General features: G+C 35.7%; 1 protein-coding gene across 3 annotated transcripts in view; it reads left to right on the top strand.

The window, feature by feature from the left end:
* UCHL3 (ubiquitin C-terminal hydrolase L3) overlaps positions 1-19,665 on the top strand; it is a 94,734-nt gene that overhangs the window by 33,812 nt on the left and 41,257 nt on the right. For 2 of the 3 annotated variants that reach the window (XM_027844592.1, XM_027844594.1), the window contains exons 3-6: positions 810-938; positions 8,788-8,944; positions 9,964-10,049; positions 13,720-13,767. In XM_027844592.1, coding sequence (XP_027700393.1) covers positions 810-938; positions 8,788-8,944; positions 9,964-10,049; positions 13,720-13,767 — 420 coding nt within the window. Of the gene's footprint in view, positions 1-809; positions 939-8,787; positions 8,945-9,963; positions 10,050-13,719; positions 13,768-19,409; positions 19,524-19,665 lie in introns of all 3 variants that reach the window. The other variant, XM_027844593.1, reaches the window with a different exon arrangement.

Genomic DNA, 19,665 nt, shown 5'->3' with positions numbered 1-19,665 from the left:
TGTTTAGTTTTGTTTTATTGTTTTTATTTGCATTTTTGTTACATATTATTTCCGTGGTTCTATTTATATATCAGTTTTTACATGTTTCTTTGAATTCATATTCATTGTTTCTTAAGGTACGGTAACACCCATTGTATTCATATTATTACAGTTTGTCCATCCATTACGCAGTTGATGGAAACCCACATGGTTTCCAATTATTTGCTACCACAAAAAGTGTTGCTATAATTTTTTGGGTATTTATGGGAACTTTCTGTCTTGGTATGTCCAGTATATACACTTCTCATTTGACAGATGAGAAAACTAAAATCCAGAGAAGTTCAGTGGTTTGTCCCAGGTGAGCCAGCTAATTCACATCAGAGCTGAGACAAGAACCTCTTTCTTCTTGCTTTTCCCAGTCCAGTGCTCTTTCCACTATAACACACTTTCTTTTTTGTTATGTAAATAATTATGAAAATTTACTTTGTTTTTATTTTATTTATTTTGAGAAGGAAAAAAACTTAACAAATTACTATCACAATGACTTCAGGCCAATTTACAAATTATTAGTTCTGGGGAGAAAAGCTTAGTTAGCTTTCAAGTGTAATTTAAAACGTGGATTCAGAAAAGGGTGATGCAGAACATAATGTTTGTTGTTGATAATGGTAAAAATTGATTTTGATTTGTGTCCATCTAGCTCATCTTTGGTGAAATAGTATAATGTGTGAAGCTGAACAGTTTTGTTTTTTTATATACAATGCTTAAAATTTTAAGTGCTTATTTGAAGATTTTCCTATTAATAATCTAATTTATTTTTCTTTTTTTACCAGTTTCTTAAACAATTAGGTCTGCATCCCAACTGGCAATTTGTTGATGTGTATGGAATGGAACCTGAACTCCTTAGCATGGTACCACGACCAGTTTGTGCGGTATTGCTTCTCTTTCCAATTACAGAAAAGGTAAATGTTTGCTAAGACAAAAATTCTTTTTTTTATTGTGAAATTAAATTAAAATTAAATTAAAACTACAATTTGTTTTTTTGAAATAGATACCATTTGTTTTAAAATTAGCAGTTAGTATATCCTTCAGAGAGGCAGATTTTATGGTGGATAGAATGGGAACCTGAAATCAGGAAGATTCAGATCCTTCCTCTGATACTTACTAGCTTTGTAACCATGGTCAAGTTACTTATCCTCAGTGTGCGTCAGTTTTTTAATCTGCAAAGTGTGAATAATAACCTATAATAAGTCATAGAGTTAGAGCATTAAATAAGTGAATATATATAAAATGCTTTGTAAACTTTAAAATACCATGTAAATCTCAGCTATTATTATTATTTGGACATATGAAAAAAACTAATTTAATTGATCAAATAGGATTTTCAGATCCTGATATTCACGTTTATAGTTCAGCATTAGGATCAGATAGGGGCTAGTTAGACCTATCATTTCCCTGGCATGGGGTGGGGGGTATACCTAGATGAGGAAACTACCTAGGCAGGTTGATACCTTCTCTGCAACATAAAATCTTAGAGAGTTGCCTAGGCCCGAAGAGTTTATTAACTTCTGTGTCATTTTCATCATATGTAAAATTGTAATTGTACAAATTTCAAATCTGTGTTCAATTTTTTGGTAAGGTATTCCATCCTGTATTTAACCAAGATATGTGCTGATAGTGCAATCTGATCTGATCTTCAAAAAGATTCTTGGCATTAAGAAAGTAAATTGTCCACATCTAAAGGAAAACACAGTTCTTTATTTAAAGAGCTAAACTGAAACTGCTGTTTCTTTTTGTTGTTTCTTAGAATTTGATAGATCACTTATTTCACTGAAAAATAATAAGGGAAAAAAAGTGATCTATGTCCCCTGCATTTTTCAGTCCTTCACAAAGAATAGCAACAGTAGAAGAATAGAAATGGAGAAATCCAGATGTTAACATGAGACAGTGTCCAAGAAAGATACTTGGAGTAAAACCCAAATGTCTAGATATAAATGCACAAAGTACGTGTAACAAGCAAGAGGAAAAAGAGTTCTTCGCACAAGGTGTCCCAGAAGAACTATACATACTCTGTGGTACTGAAAGAATTGGTGAATACCACTGACAGTTTAGTCACGGTCAGTGGTTTTTGAAAGAGAATGGAGAATGGGACCAGCACTGCAATACTGGAGAGAAAGGCAAATGTTTTCCTGATTTTTAGAAAAGGAAAGGAAAGAAAAGAAAGTGGAATCTAAAAACTGTAGATCATTTAGTTTTACTCTGGTTCTTGGCAAAGTTCTAGACTGTATTAAAGAGATGGCTATTGGACATGTGAAAAAGGAAGCAGGGAATCACAAGAAATCAGGTCATGCTAGACTAACCTTTTTTCTTTTTTGATAGTGTTACCTAACTGGTACCTCTGAGAAATTCTGATTGGGTTTACTGAAATTTTAGTGAAGTATTTGGTGAACTTTCTTGTTTTGTTTAGAAATGTTTTATGCCCTGCTTGAACAATAGAAAGCTTCCTCATAACAATGAAGTACACGTTGCGTGTCTGACGATGTATATGTTTCTTTCTGTACCTAGAGTTTCCCATCTCTTGTGCCAAGAATTGAGAGGTTCATTTCACTGTCAGTCCTTTGAATCCACAGTTGGTCACTCCTCAAAGTTCTACTGTCTTACAGGGTTGTTTTCCTTCACGTTGTGTAGTCATTGAATGTATTTGCTTTTTGTTCTGCTTATGTCACTTCGCAGTAGTTCATAAAGTCTTTCCAAGTTTTTTTGTATGTTTTTTTTTTTTTTTGGCTAGGCAGTAGAGTGAAGTGACTTGCCCAGGGTCACACAGCTAGTAAGTGTCAAGTGTCTGAGGTCAGATTTGAACTCAGGTCCTCCTGACTCCAGGGCCGGTGCTTTCACTGCGCCGCCTTGCTACCCCCGGGTATTTGTTTTATCTTATGGCGCAGTACTGTTCGAATATATTCATATAGCCCGCTTTGTTCAGATATTCCCCAATTGATCCTTACCCACTAGTTTCCATTTCTTTGTTAATACAAAAGTTGGGCTACAATTTTTTTTTTAAATCAATCTTTCTTTCTATTTTTAATCCTCTTGAGGGGGCATCAATAGCTTAAAAAGTAGTTACAATTCAGTGACTTCTAGGATAGTTCCAAATTGTTTTCCAGACCTCTTGTATTGATAGTGCATTAGTGTCTATCTTCCCATAGGTCCTTCAACATTACCATTTTAATCTTTTGTCACCTTTGCTAGTATGATGGTCATGAGATGAAACTTCATGGTTGTATGTAATTTCTCTAGTTATTAATGATTTGGTGTATTATTTAATAATTTGCATTTGTTTTCATGTTCTTTTTGTACAAAAGGTGGAAAGATATGGGCTAGACAGTAATACAGTTTGTTGATTTAGAACAGGTTGAATGGCAGTGATTTGATGTTGACTTGGAAGGATATCTCTAGTGGAATGGCCCTGTACTACATCATATTTTTGTCTTATCAGGTGAACAGAGGTCATAAGGCAGAGAGGGATAGCTATTACACTGAATGCTAGAATCCCGAAAGATCTTGACAGGCCAGAACATTGGGCCTAATAAAATATAAAATATGTTCAGATGTATCTGTAATCTTTTTGGTGAGGTTATTCCCTCCAGAGTTAGAGATCACAGTCTGTTTATGCCTGCCCATCTGCACAACTGTTGTCCATAATCTACCATAAATTCACCACAGAGCCTCTACCTAGTGATGCAGAAGTTGGTCACCTTCTCCTGATGTCTCAAGGAAGCCAACAGAACACACAGGGGCTTTTGGCTAGCCTTTGTGCTTGCCATTGGACCAGTCCACCTTAATTTTCACTCAAATTTCTTTGATGACATCCTTTATTCTGTTTTCTCCTTCATAATTTCTTGGCTCATGCTCATTCTACGCCTCTTCATTACCCTTGGGGTAAGCCTCAATTTCAGTTCTTTGGTGACTACAGTGTTCTATAACTCACTGTCAGAAAAAAAATATTTTAAAAGATAGGTTTTTGTTTTAAAGAGAAAATTGCAGTCATTAAGGAAGCTTTGCAATTTCCTGAAGACAGTTTAGCAGTCAACACCAACCAGGTCATCCGCCAACAAGAGCACCTAGATGATTACAAGTTCCTGTTTGGAGAGGTAAAGAAAGGAGTTGGTGAAATTTATTTTTACTGTATGTCCAAGTGTGACAAGACTTTTCGTCATCTTGGACTTTGGACTTGGACTTTTTCGTCATCTAATATTATAGTGCTAAGTATTTGCATGAAAATAATTATAATTTATGTGCTAATTATGTTTCAGAGGATGAAGAGGTAGAGAAATCCTATTGAGAACTTGATAAGACCTCCAAATTAAGTAAAAAACATTCTTTGATACAATGTGATTTTAATGCAACAATATGAATATTTTAGGTAAAGGTGGCAAAAACATGTATTGGAAAATATGGATCAGGAGAAGGGTCAAAGTCTTATAGATGATGCAGAAGCTTCATGGCTGTGCAGTGCTCAACATGGTAAACACTGATAACATCAGAGAACATGTACTTGATTATATTTTGACAGATAGGAAGTGACTCTTTACTGATAGATTTCTTCCTGGGTCAGCCTTCTGTGTATAGTCAGACCACCACCTTGTCAAAGCAAATATAAAAAATGAACATATAGGTAAAAGAAAGTAAAAATTCAATAGTGATGAACATGTAGTTGGATTTAAAGAATTGACTTCACAAGTACGCTATGGAGGAAATAGTAACTCGTCTGGAAAAGATGGGGGTGTTGCACACTGCAAGCTTAGTGAGTCCACAGTGCTATGGAAGCTAAAAAAGCTAATGTGATGTGGGAGGCACAGATTCCAGGATTAAGGAGATGACCTGTTGTACTCTGCCCTTGTTAGGTCTTGGCAGAGTATTGTGTTCGGTTCTGGCCCTACATTTAGGAATGACGTTGACCTGTAAGATTTAAGTTGGTTGAATGCACAATCTCTTTCTTTTATATGTATATACAATTAATCTTTATATGTGTATATATACACATATGACTGTGTGTTTATATGTTTTTATGTATACTTATACATATCTGTGTGTGTGTGTGTGTGTATCCAAGGTGCTTAACATAGTGCCTCTGACAGAGTTGTTCAATCATTTCAGTGGTGTCCAACTCTTTATGACCACATTTGGGGTTTTCTTGGCAAAGATATTGAAATGGTTTGCCGTTTCCTTCTCCAGCTCATTTACAGATGAGGAAACTAAGGCAAATAGGGTTAAGTGACTTGCTCAGGGTCACATGGCTAGTTGAGTGCCTGAGGCCAGATTTGAATTCAGGCTGTAGCAAAGGCACATAGCAAAGGTCACTGATGCTCATCACAGGCCGTGGAGAATTGTCCGGTACTCACCCACTTAGTGTTCTTTGGTCCTCAGCCAGGACTTCACATCCTTCGGAGCCTCATTGGTGAGGGTCAGGGGAGGAGTACAAAGTCTTTACTCCATAACAGGCCTCTGAGGAAGTGCCTTTTCTTTTTCTGTAGGGGCTTGGGAGACACTTAAAAGCTAGTTCTGGTTCATCTTCCTCTGCATTGCCCGTGCTCTACCTTCAGCAATATCATTCATTTCTAGTCCTGCATGACCAGACCAGTTGTTCTGGGCTTGACCAGTCCTCTGGTAGTTTATGTTCCGTTTTGGAACAAAATGACATGGACACTCATAGATCTTTCAACAGTTAGTGGAAGATTTACTTACCTATGGCAGGAGAAAGATACCTGACAAGGTTGTGCAGCATGGACACCTTGTTGATTGAGCCCAGTGAAACTCACTTGCCTCAGCTGCCAATTGTTTTCCACCAGCCACGCATTGGAGAGCACCTGGAGCAGGATTCTTGTGACTGCTTTGAGTTTAGGAGACTAGGAAGTGATGTCACCGGCCTGAGCCTTGAGCCCTTTGAGCCATAACAAGACATGAGGAGACTACTTTTATGGGGCAGGACATGGCTCCTACCAGACACCCTGTTAATGGAATTCAGAGATCTTGGTTTGAATAAAGTAGACATTATTTCCAAATAATCTTCTTTACTATTCGTAATACAATTGATAGATGTTTCTAATTGGCTTTTATTCCTGGTCAGTATAGAAAATATTTCTATTCTAGTTTTAAGAGATTTTAATAGGGATCTTTTGAATTTTAGAGACTGGAAACATATTAAAACAATTTGCTTTATGTGTTCATCTAAAGAAAATCCGCCTCATTAATTACAGACAATTTACTGACTTAGTGAGGAGTCATTGTGTCTGGAAAATAGCCTATTAAATCTAAATGACTCTTAGAATTTAACTTTGAAGGGAGTGTGGCACATTACTTTTTAATTGTTTTTAAAATTTTTAATTATCCATAAGCTCCTGTGAATTGTTTTTTTAGTCTTAGTTTTAAAAGAACTTTGTTGGGAGTTCTTGTGAACATAAACAAGGAAATAACTCAATGGAAATACTTTTGTGTTAAGATTCTGAAAAATTTCACTTAGGTTGTGAAGTTAATTTCGTCATTCACATTATGTTGACCCTAGATTAGCATGATTGGAACACTTGGAACTGTTTTGAAATCCCAGTCATTGACAGTTTTTGTCATTTGACTTGTATAATTTTTCAACTTAAGAAAATTCTTCAATAAAAATATTTTTCTCAAGTATCATTTAGAATTCTGAAGTAGGCATTCTATTGTTCTGGGCTAAGACTAACTTGGGCCAGTTCTCTGGTAGTTTATGTTAAATATTGGAACAAAATGAGACACCTTTAGGTGATTCAGCCCTAAGCAAAAGGAGATTTACTTAGCCTTTGCAGGCAACAACCTCAAGTTGGTCAACTGAGAGAAGCTTCCCTGCCTGAGTTGCCATCATGGCCTGCCAACCAGTCCTCAGATAGCCAGCCCTGGGAGCCCCTTGTTGCTGTCCACTGCTCTGCCAACCAAGAAATGATGATCCTTTAAGGTCCCTAAGCCAATCAGAATCCAAGGATGGCCTCACTACCTTTTATGGGAAAAGGGATAGGCTACTAGTCCTGTGGTTATGAGAGAACATGTATTACTTTCCTCTCAGTAAGTTTCATCTAAATCTGCCTGTTCTCCAAACTGTCATTTCTTAGGGAACAATATTTCATATCATTTCTATACCATAATTGTTTAGCCATTCTCCAATAGGTGGGCACCCCCTTAAGTTTCCAGTTTTTGGCTGCTATGAAAAGAGCTGCTATAAATAGTTTTGTATGTATAATATAGGTCCTTTTCCTCTTTCTTTGATCTCTTTGGATTATAGGCCTATTTGTAATTTGTAATATCATTGGCCTAAAAGATATGGCGCAGCTTGGTGCTTTGGGGGTACAATTTCCAGCATGTCTGGGCCAATTCACAGTTCACCAGCTGCATCAATGTGCCTGTTTTCCTGTAGCCCCTCCCCTTCAACATTTGTCATTTTCTTCATCTGTCATCTTTACAAATCTGATAGGTATGAGTAGAACCCTGGAGTTGCTTTAATTCACAGTATTTGATGGTTTGAAGTAGTTTTTCATATGGTTGTTGATAGTTTAGATTCCTTTTAAAACTGCCTGTTAAGGGTATTGACTTTAAAAAAAACATTTTATTTATCAAAAACAGTCACATACATAAGTACATTTATTATTATAATATCACAACATTTAAATTTTTCTTCTATATATACCCAATATAATAATAATAATTTTCAATGATAGGATATATATGTATATTCAAGGAATTTCAACTTCAGTTCATCTAATGTTTCTTAAGTTTTGTTTTCAGAGTACTGTTCTGATTTTTGGGAGAAAGATGAAGTTCTGATATGACATCGTCATATCTTGATTAACTTAGGTGAACTCTCAATATCAGGTACTCTCTGGTAGCTAGGTGGCATAGTGGAAAGAGTATTGGCCTGGAGTCAGAAAGACCTAAATTCAAATCTGACCTCAGACATTTAATAACTGTGTGACTTGAGAAGTCACTTATTTCTTTCTGCCTCTGTCTCCTGTGCTGTAAAATGAGGATAGGAATAGCCCCTACTTCGCAGGGTTGTTATGAGGATCGAATGATATAATACTTGTAAAGCCCTTAGCACAGTTCTGGTACATATTATGCACTTAATAAATGCTTTTTTCCTTCCTTTCTCCCTCTCTGTAGTTTGCTGAAGTAGCAGTTGAGTGAACAAAACAAGTTAATGCAGGATAAGTTTAACATTAGCATTTCAGATTTTCTCTGTTTTAGACTGGTATATACAGTCAATGCTATTTGGCAGCTGAGGGGCACCAGAGCTAGTTGGTGATGACATTATTTCACTCCCTACCATATGTACCTCAATTTCTCTTTTCTACTTTCTTTTTTCTACTTTTCTGTCTTCTGCTAACTTTTTCCCTTGGCACCTGCTAGCGGCATGTTAATTGCTTAGCTTTACAAGTGGCAATTAGGAATAAAGAGGTTCCTGAACTGGGCTGTAGGGATTGACCTATATTTCATTTTTAGATTATTCCTATGAAGACTAACTTTTAACTTTTAACTTTAAACTTTAACTTTGAAAGTTTGTGTGAATTTTTGAGTCTTTTTTAAAAAAATAAGTTTAATATAGCTTTCCTTTGGGCTCTTTATTGACATTTTGAGTGTAATAAAGGATTTAGTCTTAATTTTGTTTCAAGAAATTATTGATCCATGCCATATAAATAACTGGTGAATTTCTGTGTTAAATAAATGAATGTAATATTGGTCGTTTTCCACCTACAGAATGTTGACCTTTGTTCCTCTTTTTAAAAAACAAAATAGTATGAAGTATTCAGAATAGAAGAGGAAGAAAAAATAAAATCAGAAGGACAAGACGTCACAGAATCAGTGTATTTCATGAAACAAACCATCAGTAATGCCTGTGGAACAATTGGGCTGATCCATGCCATTGCTAACAACAAAGACAAGATGAATTTTGGTAAATGATTTCTCACACCTGGTATTTTTTCTTTGTAGTTTTAAATTGATTGCTTTGGACAGTAGGTGGTGCTCTAATTCTTCTTACTCTAGCTTAGAACTATCGTTAGCTAGAACAAGGTATTTTTTTCTGTCACCTTTTTGCCAAAGGGAAGCCAGTGCTTGAACATAAGCTTTATTTTTTCCTTCCTAATGTTCTACAGATAAACATATTCTTTCAAAAGAACAGCATAACGAAGGAAGGAAGGGAATATTTATTAAGCATATGCTCTGTACCAAACACTGTTCTAAATGACATAAAAAAGGTGACATGTCAAATTTATTCTAAAATTCCATTTTCTTCTTAAACATGTGTTCTCCATAGTTTTTTAATACTCTTTTGAAAAAGTGCTGACAAAAATTAATTAATTAAAAAAGAAAGAGTGCTGGTATTTGAAAAATTATGTTAATTTTTTTAACTTTAAAAGATTAATCATACCACTTTTAAGAAACTTATTGTTCTCTCAAAGTAATTGAATATCAGTGGTAACAATGCTAGGAAATGAATTTTTACCTTTTGTTTATATGCTATTAAAAGTCAGTTTTGAGATACACACACACACACACACACACACACACATATGTATACACACACACTTATTTACCTGATTTACTTGTGAAAGAATTTAGGAGAGGAGGAGGATTTTATGTAATAGCATCATCATTTTTAAAAGTTAGAAAGTGATCATTCAGTCCAACCTCCTGTCCAAGGGATGAATACTTGTTTTAATGTGCCTGATTTGTACACCTCCAATAATAGTGACGTATTACCTCATTGGGCAGCCCATTTTACTTTCAAACAGCTTTGATTGATAGGAGATTCTTCCTTCTATTGACCTAAAATCTACTTCTCTGTGACTTCTCTTCTCTGGAGCCTAGAAAAAGTGGGATCCTTCAATCATTTAGGAACTATTTATGTTTTATCTGCTTTCCAAATAAAGGCTTATAGAAATTTCTCATTGTCATTTTTAATACTTTTAGAATCTGGATCAACATTGAAAAAGTTCTTGGAAGAATCTCTAACTATGAATCCTGAAGAAAGAGCCAGATACCTAGAAAAATATGAAGTAAGTACCTTTTTATTATTATTTTTCATACACAGGTGAACTGTTCCAGAAGGACAATATATATATATATATATATATATATATATATATATATATATATAAATATAAATGTTTTGTAACTATATGCAAGAGGTATTACTCTTACCTACCAATGGCCATGTGTAATACACCTTTCCTCTCTTCCCCTGGCCACTGTCAGGTACTGCTCCAAGCCAAGGCCTGAGGCAACAGCATTGGTGGTGGTATTGAAGGAGGGAAAGGTAAACCTCATAGTTCTTTCTCTCTTATTTGCTCCTTACCACTGCTACTGGCACCTTCAGTCCTAGCATTGGTCACCTCAGCAGTATTCCTATTCCTATTTTATTTTGTCACACTTCATCTAGACACTCTATACCTCTTTGATGCTTTTGGCCCTCCAGCCCCCAACTTAGCTTCTGTGACAATGCTTAAGAGAACATGAATTGGATTTTCCTCTAAAATGAGGTTAAAGTTTGTTCACCTTTATATAAATGCCCATAATTAGCACTTAGGTGTAACTTTGTTTTCCTTGGTGGGATATAAATGAAAGAAAAAGAAGAAAGAGGTCCATAGGAAGGTACCTTTTTATTCCCTGTGCTACCACTTGTTGCAGTGAAAAATAAAACGGTGGGCCAGTCCCTGGGGCTCAAGGAAGGAAAGGAAGGAAGAAAGGGGGTAAAAGAGCATCAGAAATACAAAGAAGCATGGCTTGATAGCAGTTAATTTGAAAAAGACCTGGTGGTTTTAGTGTATTACAAGCTCAACATGAGTCAGCAGAGTAAAATAGCAGCCCCAAAAGTGAATGTAATCTTAGTCTTCACTAAGGTAGGCATGTTTAAAAAAGGAAAGAGGAGACAAATTGATACCAAGACCTATTCTTGAGGGTTTAACTCCATCTTCCCAAAGCTTTTATTTGGAGTCCCTCTTTTTAAACCTGACTCCACCTCCCCCCCCCCCCCCAGGTCCTTTTCCAAGCTCTCACCTTTTTTCAGCTATACCAGCTTCCTTTCACTAGTTCCTCACTTACTCTTCTAGAACTGTTGCACTGGGAGCTACCCCTGTAGTTTGACCCTGGAATAATCTCTATGCTCACTGTTCAGTCTGTGGGAAAAGTAAGAGGAGGGAGGATTCTGCAGATCTGTTCCAAGGGTACATTATCGGTAAAGGGTAGGTAGGTAGTGGTTTGTGCTACGTAATGTTCTGTATTGTAGAAGATGTTTATTTATAGCCCAGTGTAGTACCTTAGTGGGTTGTAACTATTAAACATACCATCTAACATCATAAAATCTACATTTAAAAAAAATTGTTCTAGTCTACTTTTCTTTATTCAAAACTATTTCTAGGAAGTAAAAGCAGCTTGTTCCATAAGTTTTACTATATGCTTATTTTCTTCCTTCCTTCTCATCTTTACCATTCTCTCCCTTAAACAAATATATGCCTGTCAGCACCCTCTATGTTCAGTAACATTTCAGACCTATCCAATGGAAGAGGGTAGGATCACATACTTTAAAGTCAAGCGTTAGACCATATACTAACTCTCTAATTAGTATATATTCTCAGTACTATTCCTAGACTTGTCCTATTTTTTTTTGAACAGATGGGTTGCATAATTCTACTTTTCAGTATTTCAGTGATTTATGTAACAGTAGAACTTAAAATTGAATCTTAAAATACAACTGATAAATTTAAATTTATTTTATTAATGATGCTTGAGTTTTCTTATTTACCCTGTTGTATTAAGTATGTGTTGCCTTCTGAAAAGTAACACTTATTAACACAGATTATAAGCTTCTTAAATACAGAAACTTGGTTCTGTGATTTTCCTATCTACCATAGCATCCATAGTAGACACTTGGTAATGTGTTGATTTGATCATGTTATTTCTGAATGCCAGCACACTTATGATTTTTTTTTTAATTTTGAAAAGCTGCAGATAGCATGCCAAGCTTTTTTTTTTTAATAATTCAAATTAACATGGTAGTTCCAAACTTTTTCTGCTTGCCTGTGTCCCCTTTAAAACTATCTTCTGTCTTTTTAATGGTTATTTTTAAGTGATTCATTGATATTCTTTGCTGTCATGTTTATCCTTTATAGAATTTGCATGACACATACTTTAAGTTCAAGTATATAATTTCATCCAGTTATCCACATCAAAACATGTGCACGTCTTGCTATTTCTTTCTTTTTTTTGTCCTCTTCTTTCAAACAGAGAGGAGTGACAATGACCAAATTGTCACATGGGGTGGGGTGTTCTTATTGGTGAGTTACAGAAATGAAGAGGTCTTTTTAGAGTTTTCATAGGATCTGGAGCGGGATGAGACCTTAGAAATCATTTAGTCTGTACCACTTGTTTTACAGGTAAGAAAACAGAGGCCCTAAAGAGGTTAATTGACTTGACCAATATCAAGAAGATAGTAAGTTGCAGAGCCAAAATTAGAATCAAGGTCCTTTGCCTCCAAATCTAGTGTTCTTTTCTTATTGCCACTCTACATAGTTTGCTAATAGTCTTGAGTTATTGTTAAGAACCACTTTTTAACTCTGAAGTTTAAATTCTGTACCATCAGAGAAACAAATATTTACAACACCACACTTGTGAGCTGATTGATGATGACATTGCACTTGTAAGAACTAATATATCTTGACCTGTGTTGGAGCATAGCTTGTTTATCTTTAAATACAAACAGATGAGGTAAGCCCTTTTGGCATTAGCACCTCTCTTATGTTTCGTTGAACAATGCTGAAATAAGCACCACCAACTCTGCTATAGTCTGTCAGAATAAAATGAATTTGCTAATGATCACGGGGGTTTCATTAATTGACTGAGATAAGTATAAGTTGCTTATGTCTAAAGGTTATTAAAAATTCTATAATTTTCTGATTTGCAGAGGACAAGACTGAGCTTTTTCTGTGGGTCTGGGATGACATAGTGTTTTAGTTAAGGTACTCATATGTTGCTATGAGACACCTAACTGGGAAGCCTTTTAGACTTTTGGAAAGGACTGCAGAGGTCATTTAGCACTACCTAAACCTGAAGTGTCCACTAGAACATACCCAACAAGTTTATTCATCCTGCCTCTGCCTAAAGACATTGAGTAATTACTCAAGTCACTTTATCACCTTATCTTTTGGGGCTTAAGCTTTCTCACCTGTGAAATGAGAGGGTTGAATATGGTATAATGGAAAGAGAACCTGAATTCAAATCCCATCCTTATTGCTTACTACTTAAGTTCTTGGGGAGTTGCTTCAGCTCTCTGGGCATCAGTTTCTTTATCTGTAAAACGAAGGGGTTTGGCTCCATGACCTCTGTCATCTCTCAGTTGTAGATCTATGATTCTAGTAGCTCTAAGGTTCTTTCTATCTCTACATCTTTTGAGTACATCCTGAGGCAGTACATTTCGTTTTTTGGACAGCTGTAGTTGTGAGCAATTGTTTTCTTACATTGAACTGAAATCTGCCTCCCTCCAGCTTTTACCCATTAATCCTAGTTCTCCATTCTGGGACCAAGCAGAATGAAATTATTCCCTGTTATTTCCATGCCTACCCTGATTGATTATTGTTTACAAGTCTTGCAACCTTAACATTGTCTTATTCTATTCATTTACAAAATTGAATGTGGTAATTGTTCCTTAAATGCCATGTGTTCTCATTTCAGGCTATTCGAGTTACTCACGAATCGAGTGCCCATGAAGGTCAGACAGAGGTATTTCATATTTCCTTATGTTATTCTTTCCCTATTTTTGTCTTAATTTAGCTTCTGAGCTTAATTATCTTTTGCCATCAATGGCAGAAATTGCCCTTTTCTAGTTTTACACATTAGTGTAACTAATCAATGACTAAGCTTTCATTGGTTTGTTTTAATAGTTGACTTGTTACATCAGACATAGCTGTGGAACATCACAAGGATCTTATAACATTTAGAGTTGTTCACAACACATTCCAAGTACGTGTTTCTTTAAGTAGCAGCATGTTACTTTGGCATCTCATACCTCACATTTTGTTTAGTTCTTTAGACTAATCATGATGATTACTATGCTGTGGTAAGTATGTCCAGGTGGCATGTAACTTTCTTCTCTGTATGTGAAAGGTGATTCCAGATATGTGATACCTTTGCAGGCCTTTCTGGTAGTGAACTTCTCTTCTGCAGCAGCTTGCTGTGTCCCCTCAGTTGGACACAAAAGAACTGTTGTTACAGACAAATGAGATTATAAGTGAGTTGTAAACCAAAAAATATGATTATTATTGTTAAATCTACTTTCAAGCAATTCATGAATTTTTCCAGACCTTGGGCAATGTGACTATAATGCACTACTTTTTTTTTTCCTGATTGAGTAGTTTCTGAAACCTGTGGTTTTTGGACTTTTAAAAATGTAGTTCTCTAGAATGCATAATATCTAAGTAAAACAATTTATTGACTGAAATAATTGTTATGTAATATACAGTTCTTGTGTAGTTAAGACTAAAATGTCTCTTTCCCTTGAACAGAGATAAATCATTGAATATTCATGCTGGAGGTTCATGTTTTCTAGAAATCTAAATATTTGTCCAGTTAACTCTAATGGATATAACTCCTGAATGTATATTCATACATTTAGAGCTGGAAGGGACCTTAGACGTCACCTAGTCCATGCCTCGTATTTTACAGATGAGGAAACTGAGGTCCAGAGAGTATAAGTGACTCGTCCAAGGTTACTTTTAAGTAACTTGGAAGTAACGTTGGACAAGTCACTTAAACTCTCCAGGCCTCAGATAATTAGTGTCAGAATTAGAATCTAAACTAGGTCTTCTAATTCTAAATCCAGGGCATTTTCTGTTCTTCCATATTGCATCCCTTGGGAGTTACTTCTTGAGGTTTGCTTTCAAGTAGAGGGGTCTATTGCTTTTGATATTTTAGTTTGTTTTTCCCCAGTGTTGGGCTTCTCACCTTTTAAATATCTTTATTACATAAGAAAATGTCAAATCTAAATAGCTTAAACAGAAGATTAGGGCTTGGTGGAATGTGTGGCCTCCACCTTATATTGCTTTATGTAATTTTAAAGAGATTATATAAGTTTATTGCATTTTTGCTTTTCACAATAATATACTAGTAGTAATACAGATAGTTATTAAAACTATCACAGGATTATTTTGAGGAATAAAAAATGCAAATGCCTAAATATTATTATTAGTTCTTGTTTGAGGTGGTAAAATTGCTTTCACAATGTTCAGTTCACCAAATGTTGAGTACCTCTTATATGTCTACCACTAATCCCAGGCCCTTTGGGCGGGGGGGGAAAGAAGGTTTAAGATCTAGCCCTTCTCCTTAAGAAACAGAAATTGGGTGGATGGGGGAGTTGAGAATGGAAAAGGATAAGTCACATGTAGATAAATAGTTGTTTATAATGACAAAGGACAATATAATTCCAGTGTCCAAATGAGTAACACTGATGAGTGTAGTAACATTTTGGTGAAGAGAAAGGTTGCTGTAGATTTAAATAGGAGACCTTGGACTGTAACTTGAAGGATCAATAGTAGGCAGAGGTCCAGGGAGGGAGGGCATTCTGGGAAGAGGCTAACAGATAGCAGGAGCATACCATACCATGAACACTGTCATCTTTGTGCTCTAAAGGAGAGTGTGTGCATGTGTGTGTGTATGTGTATGGATAATTTTTTTGGCAAATAGTATGATTTCACTTGAATTTTGTAATTGAGGTTAGTCATAGATTTTATGAGATACATTGTGATGTAATGGAAACAGCCCTGGACTCAGTGAAGAGAATGGAGTTGAGTTTAAGTGTTACCTTAGATACTTATTAGTTATGCAACTCTGGGCAAGTCATTTAACTTTTCTGAGCCTCAGTTTCCTCCACTGTGAATGGGGATAATCATAGCTTTTTTTATAGGGTTCTGAGTATTAAATAATATAATATTGTAAACCTTAAAGCACTATGACTATTATAAATTGAGAATTCAGCTTAATACATATTAATTAAGCAGCTGCTGTGTGTAAGGCATTAGAGACACAAAGGTGAAAAAAAACAATCCCTTTCAAGCAGCAGACTGTGTGTCTACTACAGAGGTAATGACATACACAGCTATATGTATAGTACAAAATAGGATATGTTTGGGATCCAGACAAATTATCCTAGGAATATTTGAGGAGGGAGGGAAGGCCTATAGTCAGGAAAAATGATTAATAGTAGAGTGTTAATACTACTTCTTGATGGTGATCTGAGGAGTATCCTTGTACGTGAGACAGTACGAATACTTGAAACATGGAAAGAGAAATTGTATTTTGGTACCTAGGTAGAAAAATCACTCTGATCAGAGTAAGAGGAAGCTTGCTTGGAACAAAACCAATATATATTATATTGACTTTGCCATAATTTCAATTTATATGACCTCCGAATTGGAATTACTTTGTATAACTAGCCATTTTATATATGTAACCTTAATCACTTTGTGATCACTTTTCTAATGCCTAATTTCTATTTTTTTTTGCTTCAACATTATTTTTCTTAATTAACAAGCTCTTATTCTCTCTTTCTCCTACTCCCTCGTTAAAACAAATATATAGAATTCCCCACATATACATATTCAAGCAAAGCAGATTCCCTCGCTGATCAAGTCTAAAAATGTATGATTTGTTCAGCTTTTTAAGTCTATCACTTATCTGTTAGGAGGTGAGTAGTGTATTTCATTTTCATCCCTTTGGAGTTGTGATTTGTTATCAGGACTATTTTGGATTATAATCCTCTCTCTTAAGATACTAGTTTCTTCTCACAATTTCATATTATTCACAGGCTCAGTGAGCATAATTTATATAACATCATGGATAAAAATGTTAATAAGACCTCTAAAGAATAGTCAGCTTTTACATTAAAAATTTTTTTTGGATGTCTTTTTTGTTTTTACACCTCAGTACTTTCAGGGTGGCCTTACTATATAAGCCAGGTTGACAAGTCACCAAGCATTTATTAAGATCTTAATATGTGCCAGACACTGTGCTAAGCACTGAATGTATTTATGATATGTAGCATATCATAAATATGTTTTAGTAGAGGTAGTTTTATGACTAGGACTTGTTAGTATGTTCACTATAAACTCTCATGAGTGAGGGCCCTATTCCAAATTTAGTGGATTCTTTCCTGTTGAAATTACTTTATAGTAAAGAATATGGATATTGCAAATGTATTTTTTTTATGACATGTAGAAAATTGATTGGAAAAGAAGCTTTTTCTTTTGAAAACTCTTGTGCTTTTTGTTATCCAAGAGACCTTTCACATCTTAAGACTTCATAGACTGTGGGTATAATTTTGACTTTTGTTGACCTTAATTCTACCACTCTGGCTATAGCCTGAAAGGGTCCACTTTATACATACCTTATTGAAGGTATGTTTTGGTTTTGTTTTTGTTTTTTAATTTTTGGCAAAAATAAAACTAGAAGGGGAGATCCAGGGAAAGTGACAATAAAAATAAGGAAATTTAATTTTCATTGGTGGCTACCAAAAAAGCCTAATGCAGCTTTTTTCTTTGATACTTGATGCATCTGTAATCTTATCCATATGAGTAATCCTTCTAGTGATGCAGAGTACAACCCATCCATGCCTGTCCACCTTGTGTGACTTTTATTTGTGCAAACCTAGCACAAAAGGTCCATTCAACATGCCTGGGTTCCTTAGGATATCTTGACATTGCATGGGTATCAGTGGAGCATGCAGGTTGTCCACAGGGTATTAGAAGCCAGAAGACTGACTTTAAAGTCCTAGAATCTGAGTTTGAATCCAAGCACTGCTCAGGTCACCAGGGGCAAAAAATTTAACCTCTCTGTGCCACAGTTTCCTCATCTGTAAATTAAGAGGGTTAGGCTTTCTAGGCATACATCCCTGATGACACCCTTTGTTCCACTTCTGTGCAATCTTTCATTGGTAATGTGTTGTAGTTAATGACCACCATACCTTCTCCATTGTCCTATAGGTAATTTTAACCCTTCATTCATTGAAGACTAATATTTCCTAACTTGCAGCCATATAACTTCGGTGGAAGAATATTAGTGTTAAAAGGATCTTGACTTTCATTTCTGGGAGAAGCTTTGGGTCATTAATAGAAATATTAAATTTCTTAAAGGCAATCTAACTTGCATTCTTCCTCTTATTCAATTCTAGGACCAGCTCATTGTCCATTAGAACCTACTCTGCTTTTTGGTTGTTTACTGTTAAAAAATATCTGATTTGGTAGAACAAAATGTTACCTTAAAGGTTTTCCTTCAGCTAGGTCTCTCTCAGAGATATATATCAGAATCGTACAAGATCTTCAAAAGATATAACAACAGAAATAACTTTATTCTGATTGTTAGTATCAAACGAGACTTAAAACAGGGAGAAATTTGCTTGACAAAGGTATTTGTCACTAGCTTGGAGGATGTCTATTACAAAGAGTTCAGAATGAAGAGAAATTCCCTCTACTTGGAAAGGTCTGTCACATTCTCCTGTTCACAGACAACATTACGCTGACTTCATCAAAGATAGCAACATTGCAGGGACTCCTAAATGAGACCCATAATCATTGAAGAGAGTTTGGCCGAACTAATCACACAGGGAAAAAAACTAATGAATGAAGAGTATATATTGATAGCTCAGCCTGATGTGCAGTTGAGTAGACAACCCATAGAGCTAGTTCATTAGTACATATAATTTGGAAAAACCATGTAAAGGCAATCTTAGCATTGTATTAATATTGATAAAAGTATAGTGTTCCCCATCAGGGAGGCTAGTCCTCCTGCACTGGTCCAACTACATCTGGAGCATTGTGTTTAGTTCTGGTGCCCTTGACATTGGAAAGATTAATAAATGTTTGTTAAAAGTAGTTGGGTGTCAAATTTTTGAAGGGAGATTGTCAAAATCGAAGTTATCTAAAGGAGAACAATTTAGGATGGCAAAGAGATTCAAAATAATGTCATGAGAAACAAAGATTCGGGTAATGTTTATTCTGGAAAAGACAATGCAGTAGAAAGAATGCTGGATTTTTTTGTAAAGAAAACCAATCAATTAATCAATGAATAAATAATTATTTAGTGCCTACTATGTGCCAAGCACTCTACTAAGTGCAAGACCAGAATCTTTGCCTTTTTATTTATTGCCTTATGACTTTACCTCTCTGGGCCTTAGCTTTCTTATCTACATGTTGGGCCAGTTGGAAGAGATTAACTGTGAAGTCCTTTCTAGAATTGAATCTGTGGTCTTGTGAAGATTTGGGGGGTATGGGGGACGAAGGAGAGGGATTGGGGTTTTGGGAGAAAGATATATATTGTCAAATATTTGAAGGACTTTCATACGGAAGAGGGATTAGACTTCTGTTTGTTTCCAGGGGGCAGAACTGGGACCGAAGAGTGGAAGTTACTGGGAGGCAAATTTCAGCTCATTAGAAAATGTTCTTCAACAATTAAAGCCACCTGAAAGTCAAATGGACTGCCATGTTGAGGTGTGTGCCATAGTCAGGGGTGGTTTTCAGATTGAGCTTGGGTGACCATTTTTGGGGATATTGTGGGGCAGATCCATCCATTGTATAGAAGGCTGGATTCAGAGTCCTTTCCGGCTTAGAACTTTTATTATTTTAACTAGGT

The sequence above is a fragment of the Vombatus ursinus genome, unplaced genomic scaffold, assembly GCF_900497805.2.
Source record: "Vombatus ursinus unplaced genomic scaffold, bare-nosed wombat genome assembly UNPS02014942.1, whole genome shotgun sequence".
In the NCBI taxonomy this organism is placed as follows: domain Eukaryota; kingdom Metazoa; phylum Chordata; class Mammalia; order Diprotodontia; family Vombatidae; genus Vombatus; species Vombatus ursinus.
The sequence above is the reverse complement of the archived record's forward strand: the minus strand, read 5'-3'. Positions and strand labels throughout refer to the sequence as shown.